Source organism: Anolis sagrei, chromosome 3 (assembly GCF_037176765.1).
Source record: "Anolis sagrei isolate rAnoSag1 chromosome 3, rAnoSag1.mat, whole genome shotgun sequence".
Taxonomy (NCBI): Eukaryota; Metazoa; Chordata; class Lepidosauria; order Squamata; family Dactyloidae; genus Anolis; species Anolis sagrei.
In genome coordinates this window covers 106,098,105-106,118,262 of record NC_090023.1, presented here as the reverse complement: position 1 = coordinate 106,118,262, position 20,158 = coordinate 106,098,105, and the positions used below count along the sequence as shown (strand labels likewise).

General features: G+C 37.8%; 1 protein-coding gene across 3 annotated transcripts in view; it reads right to left on the bottom strand.

Moving 5' to 3' along the window:
* Positions 1-20,158, bottom strand: part of NCK2 (NCK adaptor protein 2) — a 95,094-nt gene that overhangs the window by 37,732 nt on the left and 37,204 nt on the right. The window contains exons 2-4 of one of the 3 annotated variants that reach the window (XM_060769714.2): positions 18,779-18,844; positions 3,757-3,802; positions 1,735-1,976 (exon numbers count right to left, since the gene is read on the bottom strand). In XM_060769714.2, the coding sequence (XP_060625697.1) occupies positions 1,735-1,960 (226 nt within the window). In that variant the 5' untranslated portion in view covers positions 1,961-1,976; positions 3,757-3,802; positions 18,779-18,844. The remainder of the gene's footprint in view (positions 1-1,734; positions 1,977-3,756; positions 3,803-18,778; positions 18,845-20,158) is intronic. The other 2 variants (XM_060769713.2, XM_060769715.2) reach the window with 2 other exon arrangements.

Sequence of the window (20,158 nt, the reverse complement as noted above, 5' to 3'; positions counted from 1 at the left end):
GAAACGGGGCATGACAGAAGGAAATTTGCATATGGTCTCTGATTGGCCAGCCTCAAATCCAACATTCCGAGATGACAAAGAGAGGAAAGGAAAGGCCGGGGGCTGGGTCAGAACACTACCAATACAGACCGAAATAGGCACACAGAGCCCCCATCACCCACTCTACATCCTACTGCAGTTTGGAGGAGTATGAACCATGGATGATGGGACTTGCAGGACCACCACTCACATTCTGAGACCGCTGTTAACCTTATCCAATGACTGATCAGGACCAAATTTCACACAGAGACCTCTCATGACCCACTTTACATCCTGGTGTGGTTTGGCCGAGATGGACTGTGGATTATGGGACTTGCAGTACCATTGCTCAATTCTTCAGACCACTGCAACCCTCATCCAATTACCGATAAATACCAAACTTGGCACACTGAGTCTCCATGATGCACTCTACATCCAGGTGCAGTTTGAGGGAGGATGCACCATGGACGATGGAACTTGCAATACCTGCACTCCCTTCCTAAGACCATTACAACTGCCAACGATGATGGATCAGGACCACAATTTACACAGAGAGCCTGCATAACTCACTCTACATCCTGGTGCGGTTTGGAAGAATTTGACAATGGATGATGGGACTTGCAGTCACTTCACTCACTTCCTGAGGCCACTGAGACCCTCACCAATGACTCATCAAGACTAAACTTGGCACATGGAGCATCAATGACCCACTCTACATCCTGGAGCACTTTGGAGGATGACAGACCATGGATGATGGGACTTCAAGTACCTCCACTACCCAAGACTGCTGCAAAACTCATCTAATGACCAATCAAGACCAGCGTTGGCACACAGAGCCCCCATGACCCACTCTACATCCTGCTGCAGCTTTGGAGAAGGGTGGACCATGGATGATGGAACTTCCAGTACCTTCACTCACATTCTGAGACCTCTGCAAACCTCATCCAATGACGGATCAAGACCAAACTTGGCACATAGACCTCTCATGACCCACTTTATGTCCTGGTGTTGTTTGGAAAAATTTGGAGATGGATGATGGGACTTGCAGTACCTTTGCTCACTTCCTGAGACCACTGAGACCCTCGCCAATGACTCATCAAGACTAAACTTGCCACATGGAGCTCCAATGACCCACTCTACATCCTGGTGCAGTTTGGAGGAGGACAGACCATGGATGATGGGACTTCAAGTACCTCCACTCCCTTCCAAAGATTGCTGCAACCCTCTTCTAATGACCAATCAAGACCACACTTGGCACACAGAGCCCCCATGATCCACTCTACATCCTGCTGCAGTTTGAAAGGGGATGGACTTTGGATGATGGGACTTGCAGTACCTTCACTCACTTACTGCCACCACTGCCACCCTCATCTAATGACTGATAAAGACCAAACTTGGCACACAGAGCCCCCATGACCCACTCTATATCCTGCTGCTGTTTGTAGGAGGATGGCCCATGGATGATGGGACTTCAAGTACCTTCACTCACTTCCTGAAAATAATGCAGCCATTATCCAAAGACCAATAAAGACCAAACTTGGCATACAGAACCACCATTACCCACTTTCTCTAATAACCCGGGCAACGCCGGGTCCCCAAGCTAGTTGTTTAATAAATAAAAGGAAATGATAAACTGTTACAATGTCTATCCCATAAGTCTATCAATTCATTTGGTTTCTTGAAAGAATCAGTGTAAAATTCCAAAAAAGGACTTACCTAACGTGTCTTTCAGATTCTTAACCAAAGAACCCTTCTTCAAGCTGTTCTTTCTCTCGACATAATTTGATGGCACGTATCCTGTTTTGTTGGCTGCATTTCTTACCCTCCACCATGTTTTGGAATCATCTAGCAGCCAGAGGCGCTCATTCTTCTTTATGTCAAGTTCTTGGTCCTGTTGCGCAGTGTAATCCCACTTTGCTATAACAATAACTTCTTCTGTCATCTTTCATGGAGTCCCTCTGTCATAAAACAAACACATTCATTGAAACACTGCATGTGTTCAGCTCTCATGCTTTGAACATTAATGCTTGAAAACATAAAAGAAGCTTTAAACAGAACTTGGTTGCAAACAGCAGCAAACTCATTTTATTTTTGATTTGGCATTAAACCACAACGGCTCCTGTAATGTCCTCAAACCAGCATGACCTGCTGTTAACGACAATGGGAGGATGTGGCACTATCTATGCATCCTATTATCTGCTGCCCATTATTCCATTTCAGAACTCCACTTCTAGATTCCTTTGTGTAAAATCTTGTTCTTTATAAAGGAGGCAGAAGACTTTCCATGCTCTGTCTGGTCCAAAATTTTACAATGACCGTCTTCCCAACCACTGTGCCATTACTTCCACTTCTTATTTATGGGAGCTTTCCCTACACTGCAGACATTTAATTTTAACCACAGAGCTAAAGAAGATTGGATATTGGGTTTGTTTTTCTGCGACTGATCAACTTCTGTCTTTTAACTTTAACTTTAAAGTCTTGTATTAAAGTTAACTATCAAATCTACAAAAAAGAAGAAAATGCTAAAGTTTCATGTCACAAGCAAAAACACCAAATTTTACAATGAAAAAACCAAGACATGAGACAAAGTGAAAGGAAGCACAACAATGTTAAAAACCAGTCACGAAAAGCTCCATATTTAAGAACTTACACATTTTATTGGAATTTCCATATTCATATATCAGAATTATAAACTCAAGCCATGAATGTGATTGATATATTTAGACAAAATTTAAAAGTATTTCCCAGAACTCTGTGAGCATGTTCTTTTAACAGTTCTTTAACAGAAGCTTCTTTGATAATGACAAGTAGACAATACACTACTTTGCTTCTGAAGGATGTAGGAGATATACATGGGTATCTGATACACACTAATAAATATTGTGTGGGGGGAGGGAAGACGTCTTACTCGCTCAATTTCCTTAATACTGAAATGTTCTAGTAAAAAAGCAATGTGAACAGTTTATATATACAGAGCTTCCAATCACCTTTTCCCAGAAATGCCAAAGGTGAAGAGAGAGTCAACAGAGACAAGTAAAGATAAAGGGAGTTGCAAGAATAAGGAAGTTTACTGAATATTAGAGTGTGGCATATTGTTATAGGACTATAAAGCATAATACAACACAAACAATGTCACATTGGTTCACTAGGAAAGAGACTTAAAGGCAAGAGCAGTTGGCTTCATTAGGACCAATTACACTATAAAAGATATGAGCTTTTTAAAAATAATCATCTGAGAATAACCTACTACAAACTATTGTAGTTTGCTTGAGGGAGATATCAACACACACACTATTTTCTAGGTTACACTATCCAATACAGTCTTAAAAGAATGCTGCTTTTGAATAGTCACTTTATTTTTTGTTTTCTATATTCAAGCAATAAAACTGCTTCTTCAAGAGAAGAAACGTATTGTGGAACTGTCGGTAAACAACTTCTCCAGTTTTCAGAATATTTCTCCATTAGAATTATGCAACAACAAAGCAGAATTTCTGAACAAAGCTCAACACGCTTCAATTACAAAACAAGCTACAGGTCAACAATGAGATCGCCACAGGGAGATTACAGCTGAGCCTGCTCTGGATCCTCTTATTGTCAATAAACATTTAGATTAATTTAAATCATTCTGAGCAAGGACAGCTGAAATTGTCCATGATCAATTACTGCAGTGTCAACATGAAAAGCTAGCAGATTATCATCACTAAGGGTAATTTAGGACATGACCAACACAACACTTACCATACAACCAAACAATTATCAGGATAGAAAGAAGTTAAGTTGTAACCTAAGAAAGAAAACAATAAGATATAATGTAATGTAAGTGGAGTCAGCTTTAGCCAGTTCTTAGAAGGAAGACTGCCAATGAATACCAGCAACTGTAGGCTATATTTTAGAGAGAAAAAACCTGACAAAACCACCTCTGAGCATTCCCTTTCTAAGAAAACCTTATGAAATCCATCAAGCTGGTGTAATTTCACAGGTAACTTGAAGAAAAACAAAATTTAAACAAGGCAATCTTAGCTACAACCATAATCTTTCCGATTTTGGACAGTTCTGTATTTTTGAAAAATACAGTCCAACTCTCAGATGAACCTGGGACAGACTTAACTGCTAACTCACCCTTAACAGAGTCAGAAACCTATCTCAAGAAGGGATGTTCCAGAATCTAACCCTACTGCTCTTCCCCTCACTGGGATGTCAGCAATGGTAGTACATATGCTTAAAGCTTACTAGGGATTTTCTAACAATTTTGAGATTAAAAATCTATAGCACAGTAGGAATACAGAAGCCGGTAAACTTCTACAACCTAAAAACTTAAGCGAGAGTGGATGAAGTTTGGTTCTACTTTGCTTTTTATTAGAACCTTGACACATACCACTTTTAACCTTGATGCAACAGATGGACATTCAGAATTAAAGAATTCTGAATTCAGGAACTTGAGCACCAGAATTGAAATAAAGCTTGAATCTACTTCTTGACAGTTATCAATTGTCTTCTTCATTTCTACAGTATAATTTAGGATTGGAAGGAGACCATTTCTTCTTTCATCTATTTTAAAACACTGGCAAGCAGAAAATCAACCAGACATACATCAATGGACCTTGACTTAAGCCGCACATGACAAGTGATATATTTTTTCTTTTATAAATTACCTCTAAACTCTCTTCTTAAATGCCTATGTTTTTACATTTTGAGTAAAAAAACAGACCGAAGACATAAAAACACTTGGTTTTTGCACTGAATCTAAGTTGCAAATATTTAGCATGCCTCACTCTACTATAGAAGTGTAAAGTAAACATTTTCTTTGCTCTACCTTAATATAAATACATACAATTTTCTTTCTGCAATTACAACTACTAAAATGCAGGTATAACAAAGATAAGAGATGGCAATCCTGTTATAAACAAATCTGTTGTAGGTCACTACTGTGTGTTACAGCCAGATACAATTCCAATATTGTGAGCTAAATCCAATATTAATCTTAAATACAGTAACTCTATTTGCCAATAGGAGTAATATAAGCACTATATTGATCTCAATAGGTCTATTGGACAAATGAATTTAGTTTTAACATTTTCGGCAACTGCATCACCTATTATAGAGAAATATAATAGGAAAACCTTGTTAAATGTCCCTACCTTGTTCATTGTTTCGCTGAAAGCAGATGTGAGTGCTTAGTTTTACAGTATTTGTAATGTTAAGTAACACCTGTTCTTCTCTCCAAGTATGAAATACCAGACACTCCAGAGAACTTGCATATCCTTTGCTGCACATATCTGCTTACAGGAAACCTCAAAGTTAGCTTACCCTTGAGGCAACAAAAATATACAGTTCTCTTACAAGAGGAAAAAATCTGTTGCATGCACCACGAATGGTACAGCAATTTTGTACGCACACATTTTATACACATGTTCCTTAAAAAGCACTACAATATTCAAAACACCACATTGCTAAACTTTAAATAAGGTATTAATTGCATGAGTGAAAAAGATTACTACAATAGTCCTCTTTTCTCTCATTTATCCATGGATCCCCATGCAAGTGTGACAATAAGAAACATCTAGAAGTAGTGTTTTGTCAATCTGTTGTCCCACTTCCAAAGAAATGCTGAGCAGATGCTCACTCACACATTACACAAGTCTGCAATCCCCTTCTTTGGTCCAAACTTGTAGTTTCAAGCCTGTGAACTGCAGGTCAAGAGATATCTTCAGCTATCTGATGTGACAGAACAGCACAGTTCCCTGCTTCTTCCCCATTGTGCAGGGAATGGTAGCATACTGATTCCTTCTTTTCCTGGGAACTTGCTGTGATCAGTAACAACTACTTTTGAGTAGCAATGATAATGATCTAAACAGACAATTGTGTTGGAGGTCAAAGAAATAATCTCCAAACACCCCCTGCACACTCTTATCCAGTACGAAACTAAATGATTCCTCCATCCTGTCACTGTCAGTCAATTATTTATTTATTTATTTATTTATTTATTATTTAAACTTATATGCCGCCACTCCCCTGGGGCTCGGAGCGGCTTACAAGAATAGCTAAAATCTAACAAAGTTTAAAAGCAATTTAAAACAATTTAAAAACAACAGTATCAAACATTAAAAGCGGAAAGCTGGTAAGTCCCGCAGGGCACGAACTTCAGGTGGCAGAGCATTCCAGATTGATGGCGCCACTGCTGTGAAGGCTCTGCGTCTGGTTGCCGTTAGACGCAAGGTCTTGACACTGGGGACTTCCAATAGATCTTGGTCCTCAGAGCGGAGGGATCTCTGGGGTTGGTAGGGGGTGAGACAATCCCTTAGATACATTGGCCCCAGACCATGCAAGGCCTTAAAGGTGAGTACCATCACTTTGAAAGTGATCCGGTGCTCAATTGGTAACCAATGCAGCTGTAGTAAGATTGGTGTTATGTGGCATCTCATCGGAATTCCCGCAAGAAGCCGAGCAGCTGCGTTTTGTTCCAACTTGAGCTTCCGAATCACCGACAGAGGGAGGCCAATGTAGAGGGCGTTACAGTAGTCCAGCCTTGAGATGACCGTGGCCTGGATCACGGTCTGAATTATATGCATAAGAAACTTGTGGTCTCCAAGACATTACTTTATGGTTCTATTCATGGTACTTTTACTTAATCCAATTGCCCAGTGAATTCAAATGCACCAATGCATCCAGCTGGCTAAGTCAGAAGAGTAACTATAGTAGAATCCTGGACCTTCCAACTCCCAGCAGCCATAAATTCTGGAATTTGAATTCCAAAACACTTGGAGGACCAGAGTGATTAGTCAGATGTGTATTGCCTAATTATCACAGCTATGTGGAAAACACTGATAAAAATCAAAATTCTGAAAAGAATATAACCCTAACACCTTAGTATCCTGTAATGTTCTCAGGTAGATCCAAAACAAATTCCTCCAAACTTACTTTTGTTTTTGGAGAAACATTACCACTTTCAAAAATACAGAAGACAAATACTAGGGAGTCCCATACATTTATCTCAATCACAGAAAGAAGTACTTATCTAAGAATTACCCATTCTTAATAGAAAATCTAATTAAGATACCATCACTTGAATATATGCACATTAATTCCACTGATACCGACATTATTCAAACAGTAACTGGAACAATGAAAAAACAAAGAAAGACTAAGCCATTATTTTTTCATGATGATAGTATTGATAATCCAATTTAACCGAAAACTGCATTTTGCAATAAGGTATTTTAGTATATTTCAACCCCTAGATTCAGCATGGTATTTTGGTACCCAGTGTCAGCAGAATTGGGAATTCCTTCCCTTTTGGAGATATGAAGACTTGGAAACATCCAGAAAAAAATAGGTAAATTGGGATTTCCATTTGTTTCTAAAGCCTTTTCCCGAGAAAAAAAGGATATGTCAGTGTGATAAATATTAACAAGTAATATTAGGTTGTGGTAATGTCAGTAGTTATTATGGAATCATTCCAATAAAAATATTATACTAGGAATGTTTATTATTTTTCCTTTTGTCTCTACATATGAAGGCACTTGATGAGCAACTTTAAATATTTGATAAACTTTGGGGTTTAAATTTAAAGTCTTGGTGATCTGTGGCACCAAGGATGTCCATGGTAAAGACCAGGTTAAGAGCTGGTGGTATATCCACATCTAAAACTGAGCGCCTTGGGGTATTCATTCATATGTTCAAAAAGCCTGCTTCACAACCTATACCAAGACTGGAGCTAACTAACTCAGTAAACCATCTTGATGCTCAGCTCTATTATTAATTTTGCTGAGTTTCTTACAAAAATTTAAAACACCTGACTATAAAAATGTGCAGTTAATATTCAGCCAGCCAAGTTCCCTAAAGATACTTGGGTTTATTACCATAGACAGAAACCAACCCTTTGAAATTGATGAGGGTAAACTGAAACTTACTAAGCAGACTTACAGTTTATAAAATAACTACCTGTAATGTCCAGCACTGCAGGAAAATCATTAACCATAGTTAATGACAGTTCAGCTTCAACAGCTTTGAAGAATTACTGCCTGTCCCCTTTGGATGTTCAAATCTTACTTAAGGTGTACTAAAGTCTCAGTTGTCTTTAGTACAAAATCAGCTGGTAAATACACTACTCTGTTTTATTCATGTACAAAATGGGGAAAAATACCCACTCTCTATTTTTAAGTCAAACAATTTCAAACACATTTTCCAAATTTGGTGAGAATCTCTCCATGTGTTTTCATTTAACGTGACATCAAATGGACAGAAAGTTAATTTTATTTGTAAAGAAATACTGATAATTGTATAAATAAAGCGATCAATTCTTTCCTCAAGTACAAGTTTATAAATGGTAAAAATCCAACAGTATGATTTGTTTTCCTCTAAAAGCTTGAGATCTTATAACATGAACACAACTACTGTACAAACTCTTTCTGAAAATCAAATTCTCAGGTTGTGTGTCCATGTGTATAAGTAACACCAAGGTAATTCCTTACTGAATCTTCTTTAAATGATTCCCCACCACCTAATCAACAGATCACTGAAGATATTTCAATGAACCACTTGTTACTTATTTGTGTGCTTTTTGAACAATTTATGTCCCAACTTCTACCATAAGGTCTCTGGGAAGTTTAAAATAAAAAGCTCATTAGCTAATCTCCTCCCGAACTATCAACCTTCTTCAATTAGGAGACTTATCAACAGAGATCCCCCATAGTGGATGATTTTGTTGTAGCAAACAATTTTTCTGGTTTCAGAAGATCATATTAATCATGCCAGAATCATTTTAACAGGTCCCTTAAAAAATCATAATCTCCCTTTCTCCCAAGATGGGGTTCAAAGAGGCTTTCAACAGATGTTAAAACAAAATCAGTAAAACAATGTGGTACAAAACTTTAAAATTAATGAAACAGTCCAATTAAAATGCTATGCTTAAGAAACTAATATAAAACACATACAACAATATTCAAAACTAAATATTTTACATCCCTGCCAAAGCATTTGTTCGTAATTTCAATTATTATGTAACACCTCCTACTGTGAAATACATTCTCCTCCTAGTTTATTGTGTGCAAAGCATCCAAGAAGGTGGGGGGGGGGGGCAGAATTCAATGATGACACCCTGTTCACACAAATGTAGTAAGTGGGGAAAACACACTCCTGGTAATAATATTCCTTCCTTCCTTCCTTCCTTCCTTCCTTCCTTCCTTTAAAAAAATTCCAAAAATAACACAAGAAAAAATACAATCAAGAACAGAAGCCACAACACAGTCAACAATGATATACTAACATTAATTCCAAAATCAATTGTATTCATAAACCTTACAAAAAGAATTTTCAATAGCATAAACAACTTAACTCGAAAATGTTCACAGATGCAATGGTGGACTATCCCATTAACTGTGTGCAGTTATTACAGCAATGAAAGAAATCAAGACTGTGGTGAACATATATTTTAAAATTTCGTCTTTAGCCATTCTCATTCTACATGTCACTTTTCTAAAAGGGCAGCTCCCCACACGCAGTCTAGCTAATGTTATTTTAGTAGTAATATGGTTACTACTGGAAGGGAAACGTGTTCCAGGAAGACTCAGTTAATCTCAGACATATCAAAAATCTAAATGCTCAGGCCTATCATTAAATGCCAAGAAGCTAGAATTATATTGCCTCTCCCAAGCAGTACAGAATTGTGCTGCTGAGATTTTTGTTTCTGTAGAAAAATAACCAAATGTGCTCTGACCTTTAAGAAGGCTCTCTACCATAATGGTGTGCTGAACAGGTCCATTAGAAAAAGTGTTATGTTAACAGAATCAGAGATAACTCAGCCTTTCCCAAACAAACAAACAAGTTGGTGAGTGAAAGAACAGTGATAGAGGCAAATGTAGCAGGGCAATTTCCACATTTATGTATGTTTAAAATAAACATACCAGTAATCATCTGCCAGAAGGCCACCAGATGGGCAATTACGCACTTGTTCAACATGTAACCAAGAAGATATAAACGATCAAACTCAAGTTACCTAGGAAGTATTTCTAGCTCCACAAACAGCAATTTCTACAACAGAGAACAGAAACACCGTGAGTATATCTGTACCTAGAAATCTCCTTTCAATCACTGTCTCCTAGATTTGCAAAACAGCTGCTCATAATACGCAGAGGGCTGAGTAAAGATATCTATCTAAAAATGGAAGCTACTAGAAAGACACTTGCTATGAAGGGTGTGGGCAGAATTCAGCATAAGCATGGCAAAGCAAGTTCCTTAAGATATTACCACTTGCATCAGATATTATCTATTTATCCATCTGGACAACTGGTAGCAATAAAGAAGCTGTGGATTAGACTTCTAGAGTATGAATGGCCCATGAAGAATGCAAAAACAGGAACTTGGGGAAGAGTAAGAAAGGGAAAAGGACTGTTCTGGCAATATCAGGAAAAACGAAGAGGAAAAGCATTCATCTTTAAAATTTACTAAGCCAATATAGCGAAGACAAAGAAAAAAATGTGTATATATTAGATAAGGAAGATAACCATGTAGATTACTGGAAAGGAATTACTTTCCAGTTCTGCAGCTCAAGCATAAGTGAAGAATTTCCAGGACAGAAATTACCTTCTTCCTAGATTAACTAGTTTCAGTGCACATGTAAAAAAAAAATCAACTTTAATAGTGCTTTTTTGTTTGCATGCCAGTGCTTAAGCAATCCTTTTCCTCTTCTGCTCTTCATTTCAAAGTTTATCTTTCATTTTTGTTTTATTAAGTAGTCACCTCAATCGCTAGGTACAAGGTACAGAATACTTTTCCCTTGAGATACCTCAAGCTAGATCATGAGCAGAGAATAAGTACCACAATCTGACTGCCTCAGAGGTACCCTTCCTCTTTATTCCAATTGCTCCATCATCCCAACCACAATTGCTTGAGAAACAACCTGTCCGTAGAATCATAGAATATAGAGTTGGAAGAGACCACATCTAGCCCAGCCCCTTGCCATGCAGGAAAAGCACAATCAATGTCCACTCCAGTTGAAAATCAGAACTCCCTCTCCTTAATATCTTCAAATCCAGTTTTTAGGTTTTGACCACTATGTAGCATTTCTACTTAAAAAAGGAAAGATTGAGAGTTCCATTCAAACTAAATTTCAAGGCAATTTTTAAAACCACAATCTGCTTATGCTTCTAGAATATTGTCTACAAAGTAGAGGGCTAAAGCTGCTTCTCAGCCTAGAGAACGTATTACTTGATATGGAGGTGCAGGGTAGCAGATTGAAAAATCAGCCACCCTATTTGTGAAATTGGAAAATACCCATTTCACAGTAATTAAGACCATGCTTACCCTTTTGCTAGTAGTGACTGAATAGCTCCTTGAATCAAATCCACCGAGAAGAGGGATTTCCTTGTAAGGCAAAGGATCAGTGATTCTCTGCTGGCTAAGAGCCAGACTCACAACAGTTCAAGGTTTTGCTCAGACAGAGGATGGCAAGGCCAGATCCTTTCAAACAATTATGTCTCAGTGTCCCGCTTTGGTTAAGAGAAAAAGAGAAATCCAGGTCTCTTGGCTCTCCTCCCTAAAGTGGCAAAATATTTGAATATTTTGAACTAAGAAACTGGTCTGGTCCAATTTGTTCTCCGACCTATGGTTTTCTTTATAAAAAAGAGACATTGGTTGTTTTTTATTCAATTTACTTCAGAACTAAATGTATATTTAACCTTGGCCTTACATTCAAGCATAACGCTTCAAAACTTCACATAGTTATTCTATTACTAATGCCCTGAAACTCCATTAACTACTTTCCAGGGTATTTCTGTGAATGTTTTCTGTAAATGCTATCATTGATCTTTTGCTCCCAAACAGGAAAACACACACTCAATCTCATTATAATCAGAAAATTGAAGGTACTTTACAGTAGAACTAAAGTAAAGTTGTGCCTTCACATTTCCTGGTTTAACTTCTGAAGATCTGATTAATAGGGACTCTCTAAAAATCTCTAGATCCTCCACTGCAACACTATATTTACCTTCCACCAGAAGTTGGCCACAGAGTTGTACTGGAGGACCTAAATATTTAGAAAGAGAACACCTTTCTAAGAATCTCGAGATCTCTAGCACAACTCTATACTCCACCTCTGGTAGAAAAGATGACACAGAATTGCATTAGAAACCCTACAGATTCCTAGAAAGGTGTTTTCCCATGCTAAAAACTGAGTTTTTAAAATTAATGTTTATCCAATTTCAGCAAAATGGTCCAGCAGAAAAAGGACAATGGCCTCAACATGCTAATCAATGGTATGAATTTATTCTTTTAAAAGACTCAACATGTTCTAACCTGTTCTTCAGGGATTACGTTAAAAATAAATGCAAATACCATTAAGTAAAAAAATATATGAATAGTATTAACTCAAGTATTAATTCAAAATCTTTTACAAAAGGAAAACATATAAATGAAAATATATTAATAAACTATAAATATTAGCTTTTTGTTCAATTATATTCATACTTTTCAACATCATACATTTCTAGAGTTACAAATGCGCTCTCTCAATTATCTGGACTAATGAGCAGTAAAAAAAAGACTCTCAATTTAAAAATTCTATATACATTATGACAGATGATCAGAAATAAGGGAGGGCCTAGAGAACTGTGATGAAACTAGTTACAAGGACATCTGATGCAATCCAGCTGAGAAATTGTCTTACTTTTTAATGTGTGGTATGGAGTGATCTTACAGTAAAAGAAGATATTTATTGGGATATATTTGTGTTTGAAGATTTCACCTTTAAAATCCATTCCACTTACTTTCTCATCAGGACTTTTTCACTCTTGCAGACTATCTTTTCCAGCACACAAAAGATAAATAAAATCTGGTACAGTGTTGTAGTCCCTCAAAATGCATGACAAGCAGAGCACCCATTTTTTTATTTAAAGAGATAGCAATAAAAAATAGAAGGATGAGTGCTCCTTTGGCACCAAATGTTATTGGAACTGGTTACACCGCATTCAATAGACCCACCCCTTATTTCTGTGGACCTGCCATAATGTATATATAATTATTTTCTGTGAAGCAGTCTTCTTTTAATGCTCATTAATCCAGATAATAACTCCCAAAATGTCTGGTGCTGATCTGGTTAATGATATGTACATAACCTAACACTAAACTAGTATTTGTAGTATAATATTAATATATATCTTCATTTATGTGTTGTCCTTTTGTAAAACATTTGAAGTTCACATATGTATTTGTGTTTATTCTTATGTAGCTCCTGAAGAACCAATTTATGTACAGGCTAAAAACACATTGAGGCTTTTAAAAAGAGTAAATTCTGACTATCTATAAGCATGTGGAGACCTGTCTCCTTTTTCTGCTCGTCTATAATAAGTGCTTTTCAGTATCTATTCTTGCACCAAGACAGTGTAACATCAGCCCTGCTGCCACCTCTCCCAACTTGAAAGCAGTCATAATGAATAGTTGACAAAATTGGTTAGAAATATATATGGAAGTTCCAGGTAGTTTTGTTTAAGTGGCCACTGTCCCACTGGCCTCCACACATACAACTCACCCATTTCTGGGGCACTGCCTCATCTTCACATGTAGAAACATCACTTTCTAACCTGGCTAACACATGAAAGGGGAATCTGCAACCCTAAAAACAGGAGCAGAGAAAGTATACACCCCTCAATAAGTACTCAGTTGTCATGTAAGTTTTTAGGTGCCAAGCCTCCCCTCCTCTGGCCATTTTTGGTAGAGTGAAACTTTTTTCCATTATTCAAGCCAATGGACATAGCAATGTGCAGCCATGCAGAGCCATGTGTTGAATAACACGACCTTCCAGAATGTCAAGGTGTATTATCCCAGAGCTAAATGGACCTTTTCCCCAGGTAAACGCTAACTGCAAAAATCTAGGATCACTCTGGAGCTCCAGAGAAAATGCCATGTTCAACTGACCCACATTAATAGTTGGACACAGTACTTCTGGTGTGAATCCAGCTGTGCATCGTGTGACTCTAGCTGTCAGCAAATTTAGACAAAAAAAAAAAAACAAACCAAAAAAACAAAAACAAAACAGGATATCAAACTGGAGAAAACACAGTCACAAGTTACAACATAAAGCCATGGGTGTTTTCTCGAGTTTGGAGTTCTGTATTGTTACTCTGCAACTTGCAGCTGAAGCAATTTCTGCAGAGTCCATTGTAAGGACTGCTCATTGTTGCTAACAGATTCGCATAAATGTCTAGGTGGCATTTGGAAACATTTTTGTTGCCAAATATTTCATAACCCCAAAATTGAGCTAAGGAGACCTCATTTGGGGTCATGACCCAGTTTAAGAAGCAGTGACCTAGAACAGGGCTTTTTAAACTGTGGTTCCCTACCCCAAATGGGGTCTCTTGAGCTCAATGTTGGGATCTTGAAAAATGTGGCAACAGTAAAAGCTTTCCGAACAAGATCTGGTGGTTGATTTAGACATTTATACAAATCTGTTCTGCAGTGTTTACAGTGGACTCTGCAGAAGATGCTTCAACAATACTTTATAAAAAGAAAAATCAGCCTATTTGGCAAGTCTTATAAATGCTGATTTGTTAGCAGTAAATGACTGATTTTAATACCTATTTAATATTTCTATATATCTGGGGTCATGTAAACATTTCCAAAGCAAAACAGGGTCCTGAGTGGAAAAGTTTAACAAGCATGGATCTAGAGAACAACACCAGGTTTTAAAGCTTCATAATGATGTATTTGATAAATGTTTCCAAATGAAGCAGAGTGTTTGAGGACCGGGACATCCGTAGGGATACCAAGGTGCTTGTTTATAAAGCTATTGTCCTCCCAATTCTGCTATACGCCTGCGAGACGTGGACTGTCTACAGACATCACATGCAACTCTTGGAACGATTCCATCAGCGCTGCCTCTGAAAAATCCTGCAAATCTCTTGGGAAAACAAGCGGACAAATGTCAGCTTGCTGGAAGAAACGAAGACCACCAGCATTGAAGCAATGGTCCTCCACTATCAACTCCACTGGACCGGCCACGTTGTCTGGATACCCAACCACCGTCTCCCAAAGCGGTTGCTCTATTCCGAACTCAAGAACGGAAAACAGAATGTTTGTGGACAGGAAAAGAGATTTAAAGATGGGCTCAAAGCCAACCTTAAAAACTCTGGCATAGACACTGAGAACTGGGAAGCCCTGGCCCTTGAGCGCTTCAGTTGGAGGTCAGCTGTGACCAGCAGTGCTGTAGAATTGGAAGAGGCACGAATGAAAGAAAGAAAGAAACATGCCAAGAGCGAAAGAAAGAAACATGCCAAGAGGAAGGTGTGTCAAGCCAACCTCGACCGGGACTGCCTTCCACCTGGAAACTGATACCCTCACTGCGGGAGGAGATGCAGATCAAGAATAGGGCTCCAAAGTCACCTACGGAGCCACCGCCAGTTTACCGATCTTGAAGGACCATCATCCTCAGACATGAGAGAAGCCTCCCACAAGGATGATAAAAACATAAATCATCTGGGCGTCCCCTGGGCAATGTCCTTGCAGACGGCCAGTTCTCTCACAGCAGAAGCGACTTGCAGTTTCTCAAGTCGCTCCTGACACGACAAAAAATAAAAAATAAATAAAAATAAATCATCAGGCAACGAGGGATCGCCTAAGTAAGTAAATTCAAGAACAGCTGGAAAACAAGCCAAATATCATTCTAAGACATAGACATTAATGGTTTGTCACATACAGGGTTAGTCAAAATGCATAGGCCAATAAGCCATTCAATTGAATGGCTTATTGGCCTATGCATTTTGACTAACCCTGTACTTTGGCTCTAGTGTGGTACATATGGCCTTGGATTTAAATACTTAACTGCCCACCACTGCCTGCCTTTTTGTCAGGTAACATAAAACATTGGCCACTGCCAAGTACCACCACCAATAAGAGACAAATATTTCTGTCGATGGCTACAATCTCAGAAAAAGTGGCCTACCTCTCGGATTGCCACTATCTTCCTAAAGTTTGGAAACTGGTTGATATTAGAAGAAAAACTATTTTTCCCCAGAACAGAATGATTTGCTTGTGGACAAGAAAGCAGACTTCTTTTATAATGAAACAGACTGATTCTAGCTGTGAGAAAGCAATACTACCAACAAGCCAATACTGAAGCACTGTTATATCTGAGGTGGCTTGGCTACTTATCCATTATTTGCACCCACTATTGGTCCTTGGCAGAAAGTCTCTAACCATTTCAAGCAAAAATGAAACTGCCATGAATTATATGAGATTACTACAATATGCCAAGTTTTAAAAATTATATGATTTTTGGAAGTGTGAAATTTTTATATTGTCACTGATGGTTAATTAACAGGATTAGTAATGATGCCACCCTCTGAATTCTGAACAATTCATCTATACATTGATAGTGTAGATATGTGTAGTGGTCTGAGCATTTGACTGGGACTCTACAGACCAGGGTTGAAATCTCCTCTCAACCATGGAAACTAACCGGGTGCCCTTGGAAAAATCACTCAAAGGAATGAACCCCCCCCCCCAAAAAAAAACCCCAAATCTTGCCAAGAAAACCCTGTGATAGGCTCAATTTTGACTGCGAAAAGACTGGAAACAATCTGAACGCACGCAGCAACATAATTTATTCTTTAGATAGTTATGCAATGTATTTTGTGTTTGGATTATACACTATCATAATGAGAAGTTTATCTGACTATCAATTTATTCATGAGATAAAATGAACTTTTGGCTTAAAATGAGACAAAATTAATGTATGTTGCACATATAATTCTTCAGCAGATTACAGGTAAATTGTGTAGATAGTATCTGGCTTAGTATCTTGTATAGCTATATATCAGCATTCTTTGATACATGTATTTAAGATACACTCTCAGTAGACCAAAAAAAAAAAAACACCTTCCACAATCTTACCAGGAGGATTTTATTCGAGATAGGTTCAGATGATCAGAATTTAGTGTCTTTTCAACATGGAGATATTAAACTAGCCATGTGTTTTCCCAAATCCCGCTAGTCATTTTTTGTTTTTTCTTTACACAGTAGATATTTAGCATGATAAAAAAGAATAATTCCACACCATAGGTGTTAAGGTTTTTTTAAAAACCCTGGAAAATGCCCTTGGATTGTAGTACTAATTGCTTATTATTGGTTTCCATTCTCTTCCTCTGACTTCTCAGATCAGAGGATATTTACTGGTCGAAGTAAGGCAGCTCCCATTGCTTTTTCCTGTTAGAAATATGGCTGCCTCATAAGCTAGTTTTGTACAATCAGATTTACAATCTATTCTCTCTGGAATATAGCTGGCTGTATTTTGATGTTCTGTTTATCTTTCCCTACCTCCCCCCCTTCTTTGGCTCCCAAACCAGTTTTGCTGCAAATGTGCACACCTCATCCCTGGCTACCTCTACATTTTAAACTCAGCCTACAGGATCAATATGTGTTTCTGGCTGGCTCTGATTCTGCAAGGTAAGCAACATACCACTATACATGCCAGCTACTCATATGATTAGAGAAGAAACCATATTATCCTCTAAATGCTTGCTACCATTAATGGCAGTTTTGCTAAGAACGTGACTTTTGAAAACAAAATTAAAAGGAACACAGGGGTGCTTCATTGTACACATGCAGTAGAATGTGTGTTACCTGAAGTTATACTAAAATTATCATTCAGATTCTTAATAATCAACATTATAAAACTATTCAGTCTTTCCTGACTTCTGGTCCCAAGCATTTCAGGTAAGAGATATTCAACTTATATTTCAGAATGAGTTGCTGTGATGGAACGGATTTTGACTCAGAGCTCTGTTTAAAGAGATCTTTGACTGGAGATTAAATCTGAGGGGGGGGGGGGGGGAATCTTCAGCTACCATGGGCTGAATGTAAACTATATCCCAGGATCTGATCCCACATTATCTGCTTTGAACTGGATTATGCGAGTCTCCACTGCCATATAATCTCAGATAAACAAATAATCTGGGATCAGATATGGGATATAGGACAGTGTAGAAAAGGTCTAAGTCTACAATAATACAGAATGACCGATACTACAGCAGGCTAAAGCAGTGGTTCTCAAAACTGTGCTTCTCCTGATGTTTTGGACTTCAGCTCTAACAATTCTTAACAGCTGATAAACTGGCTGGGATTTCTGGGAGCTGAAGTCCAAAACACCTGGAGGAGCACAGTTTGAGAACCACTGGACTAAAGTATTAGTCTATTTTGAATAATAACCTGAAAAAATAGAGTTCCATTCCATTCCACTGTGACAAGCAACTAATTTACGTCCCATTGATTTAAATGTGTGCATTATAGGTAATAACAATAATAATAAACTTTATTTGTACCCCGCCACCATCTCCCCGATGGGGACTCAGTGTGGCTTACATGAGGCCAAGCCCAAAACAACAATTACATAAAACAAAACCGAAAACGCAAATAATGGTAGTCCTGGATTAAGTCCCATATATTTTACCTCTACTTTGTATTTTAGAAAGAATAGATTAAATATTCTAAGCAATTTTTCTTTTCTTAAATTAACTGAATGTTAGCTTTGGCAATGAACTACACGGAGGGGAAATCAATTTTCATCAGGAACTCAGTATTAAAAAATAAATACCCACTATATTATATAACTTATTCATGCATATTTTCAAAAGTGAACAGAGGCTACATGACAGAGGATACTACCATCCTGGAATTATTCATAATTTTTCAAGCAAAGGCATCCCAAATCACAGAAGACCTGAAAAACTGAGAGACTATCAATGTCAATTTAAATAAATCTAAACAAACTCACCTTTGGCACAACACAGGATCTAGACAGCAAAAGTTACGTCTTGAGCAAAATTATGCTTATGATATTCTGAAAGAAAATAAAATACCTTCTATTAAAAACCTAAAAATGTCAAATATTTTAATAACACTGGTTCAGCACATTTTAATGTTTTGATTCTAAATAAATTTTAACTAAAATGTAGACAAAATATTTAGAGAACAATGAAACCTAGGGGAGTGAATCATATAAATTTTATTTGCTGATCAATCTTTAAACATAGTTTTAAAAACGAAGTACCAAACATTTAAAAGATTACTAGCACAATCCTGCATACCTCTACTCAAAAGTAAGCCCCATCAAGTTCACAGTTACTTATACAGCATGAACTGACAAATTACTGGAAAAACTAAGCATTCTCCTGCTGTTCAGTTGAATTTTTCTCTCTTCAACCTATTATATGTCCAAAACCTGTTTTGAGGGCATTTCCAAGCAGATATATCAATCACAGCATGAAGAGAGGATATGCAGAAAAAAACCACATTTTCTCTGGATTCTGTTGTTCTGCCAGCAGAACATCACCATCAAATTTTATCCTGTTGACTCTGCTGTTCCAAATTGTTGCTTCCAAACAAATTGTGGCTAGCATAATAAAAATCAGTGGTTGGTCACCACTGAGAAATTCTTCAAAATACTCAAAAGATGTAGAAAGAATCAAACTCACATTACTCACAGGTCCTCTCTATACACTTCCAAATCTCCTATGAAATTGAGAGACACAAATTTGACCTAAAGATGTGTCATCTCATTTTTGTGGCGTCAAAAAAGCACACTTTCCCATTTCAGAGTAAGTGTTCCTCTCTTGTACTTTCTTTGGAACATGCTGTAACAGTTTGTGTACTTGTTAATTCGAAATACTGTTGCTCTTAAATACTAAGCAAACATAGATCTAATCCACCTTTTCAAAAAATAATCCTGGTTAAAATGAAAGTAGATGAAACTCACATGATTCTTTTGGAGCTCTAAGCAAGTGCTGTCATTCACTCAGCAAAATTTAACAACCACAGGCTTGCCCAAGTAGTTGTTAAATTTTGTGGGGTTCAACAAACCCCTTGTCGTGGGAACGGGAAACTAAAACTTTTTTTGCTGTACCCTCGCCCTCCAACTGTTGTATGCTTTGATTTAATCCCAGTTGACTTCTCCAGCAACAACATCAGGATCCCAAAAAGCTTTCCTGGCCAGTTCCAGTTACGCAAACCACCAGGAAAAACTAAAGAAGAGGAGAAACTGGGATCACCCACCACCACATATACAATTCCCATTGGGAAAGGAAAGGCCGATGAGGATGGAGAAAGGTCAGTGAGAGAAAACACCAGAGGGAGGGAGGAAAGATCATTCAAAGAG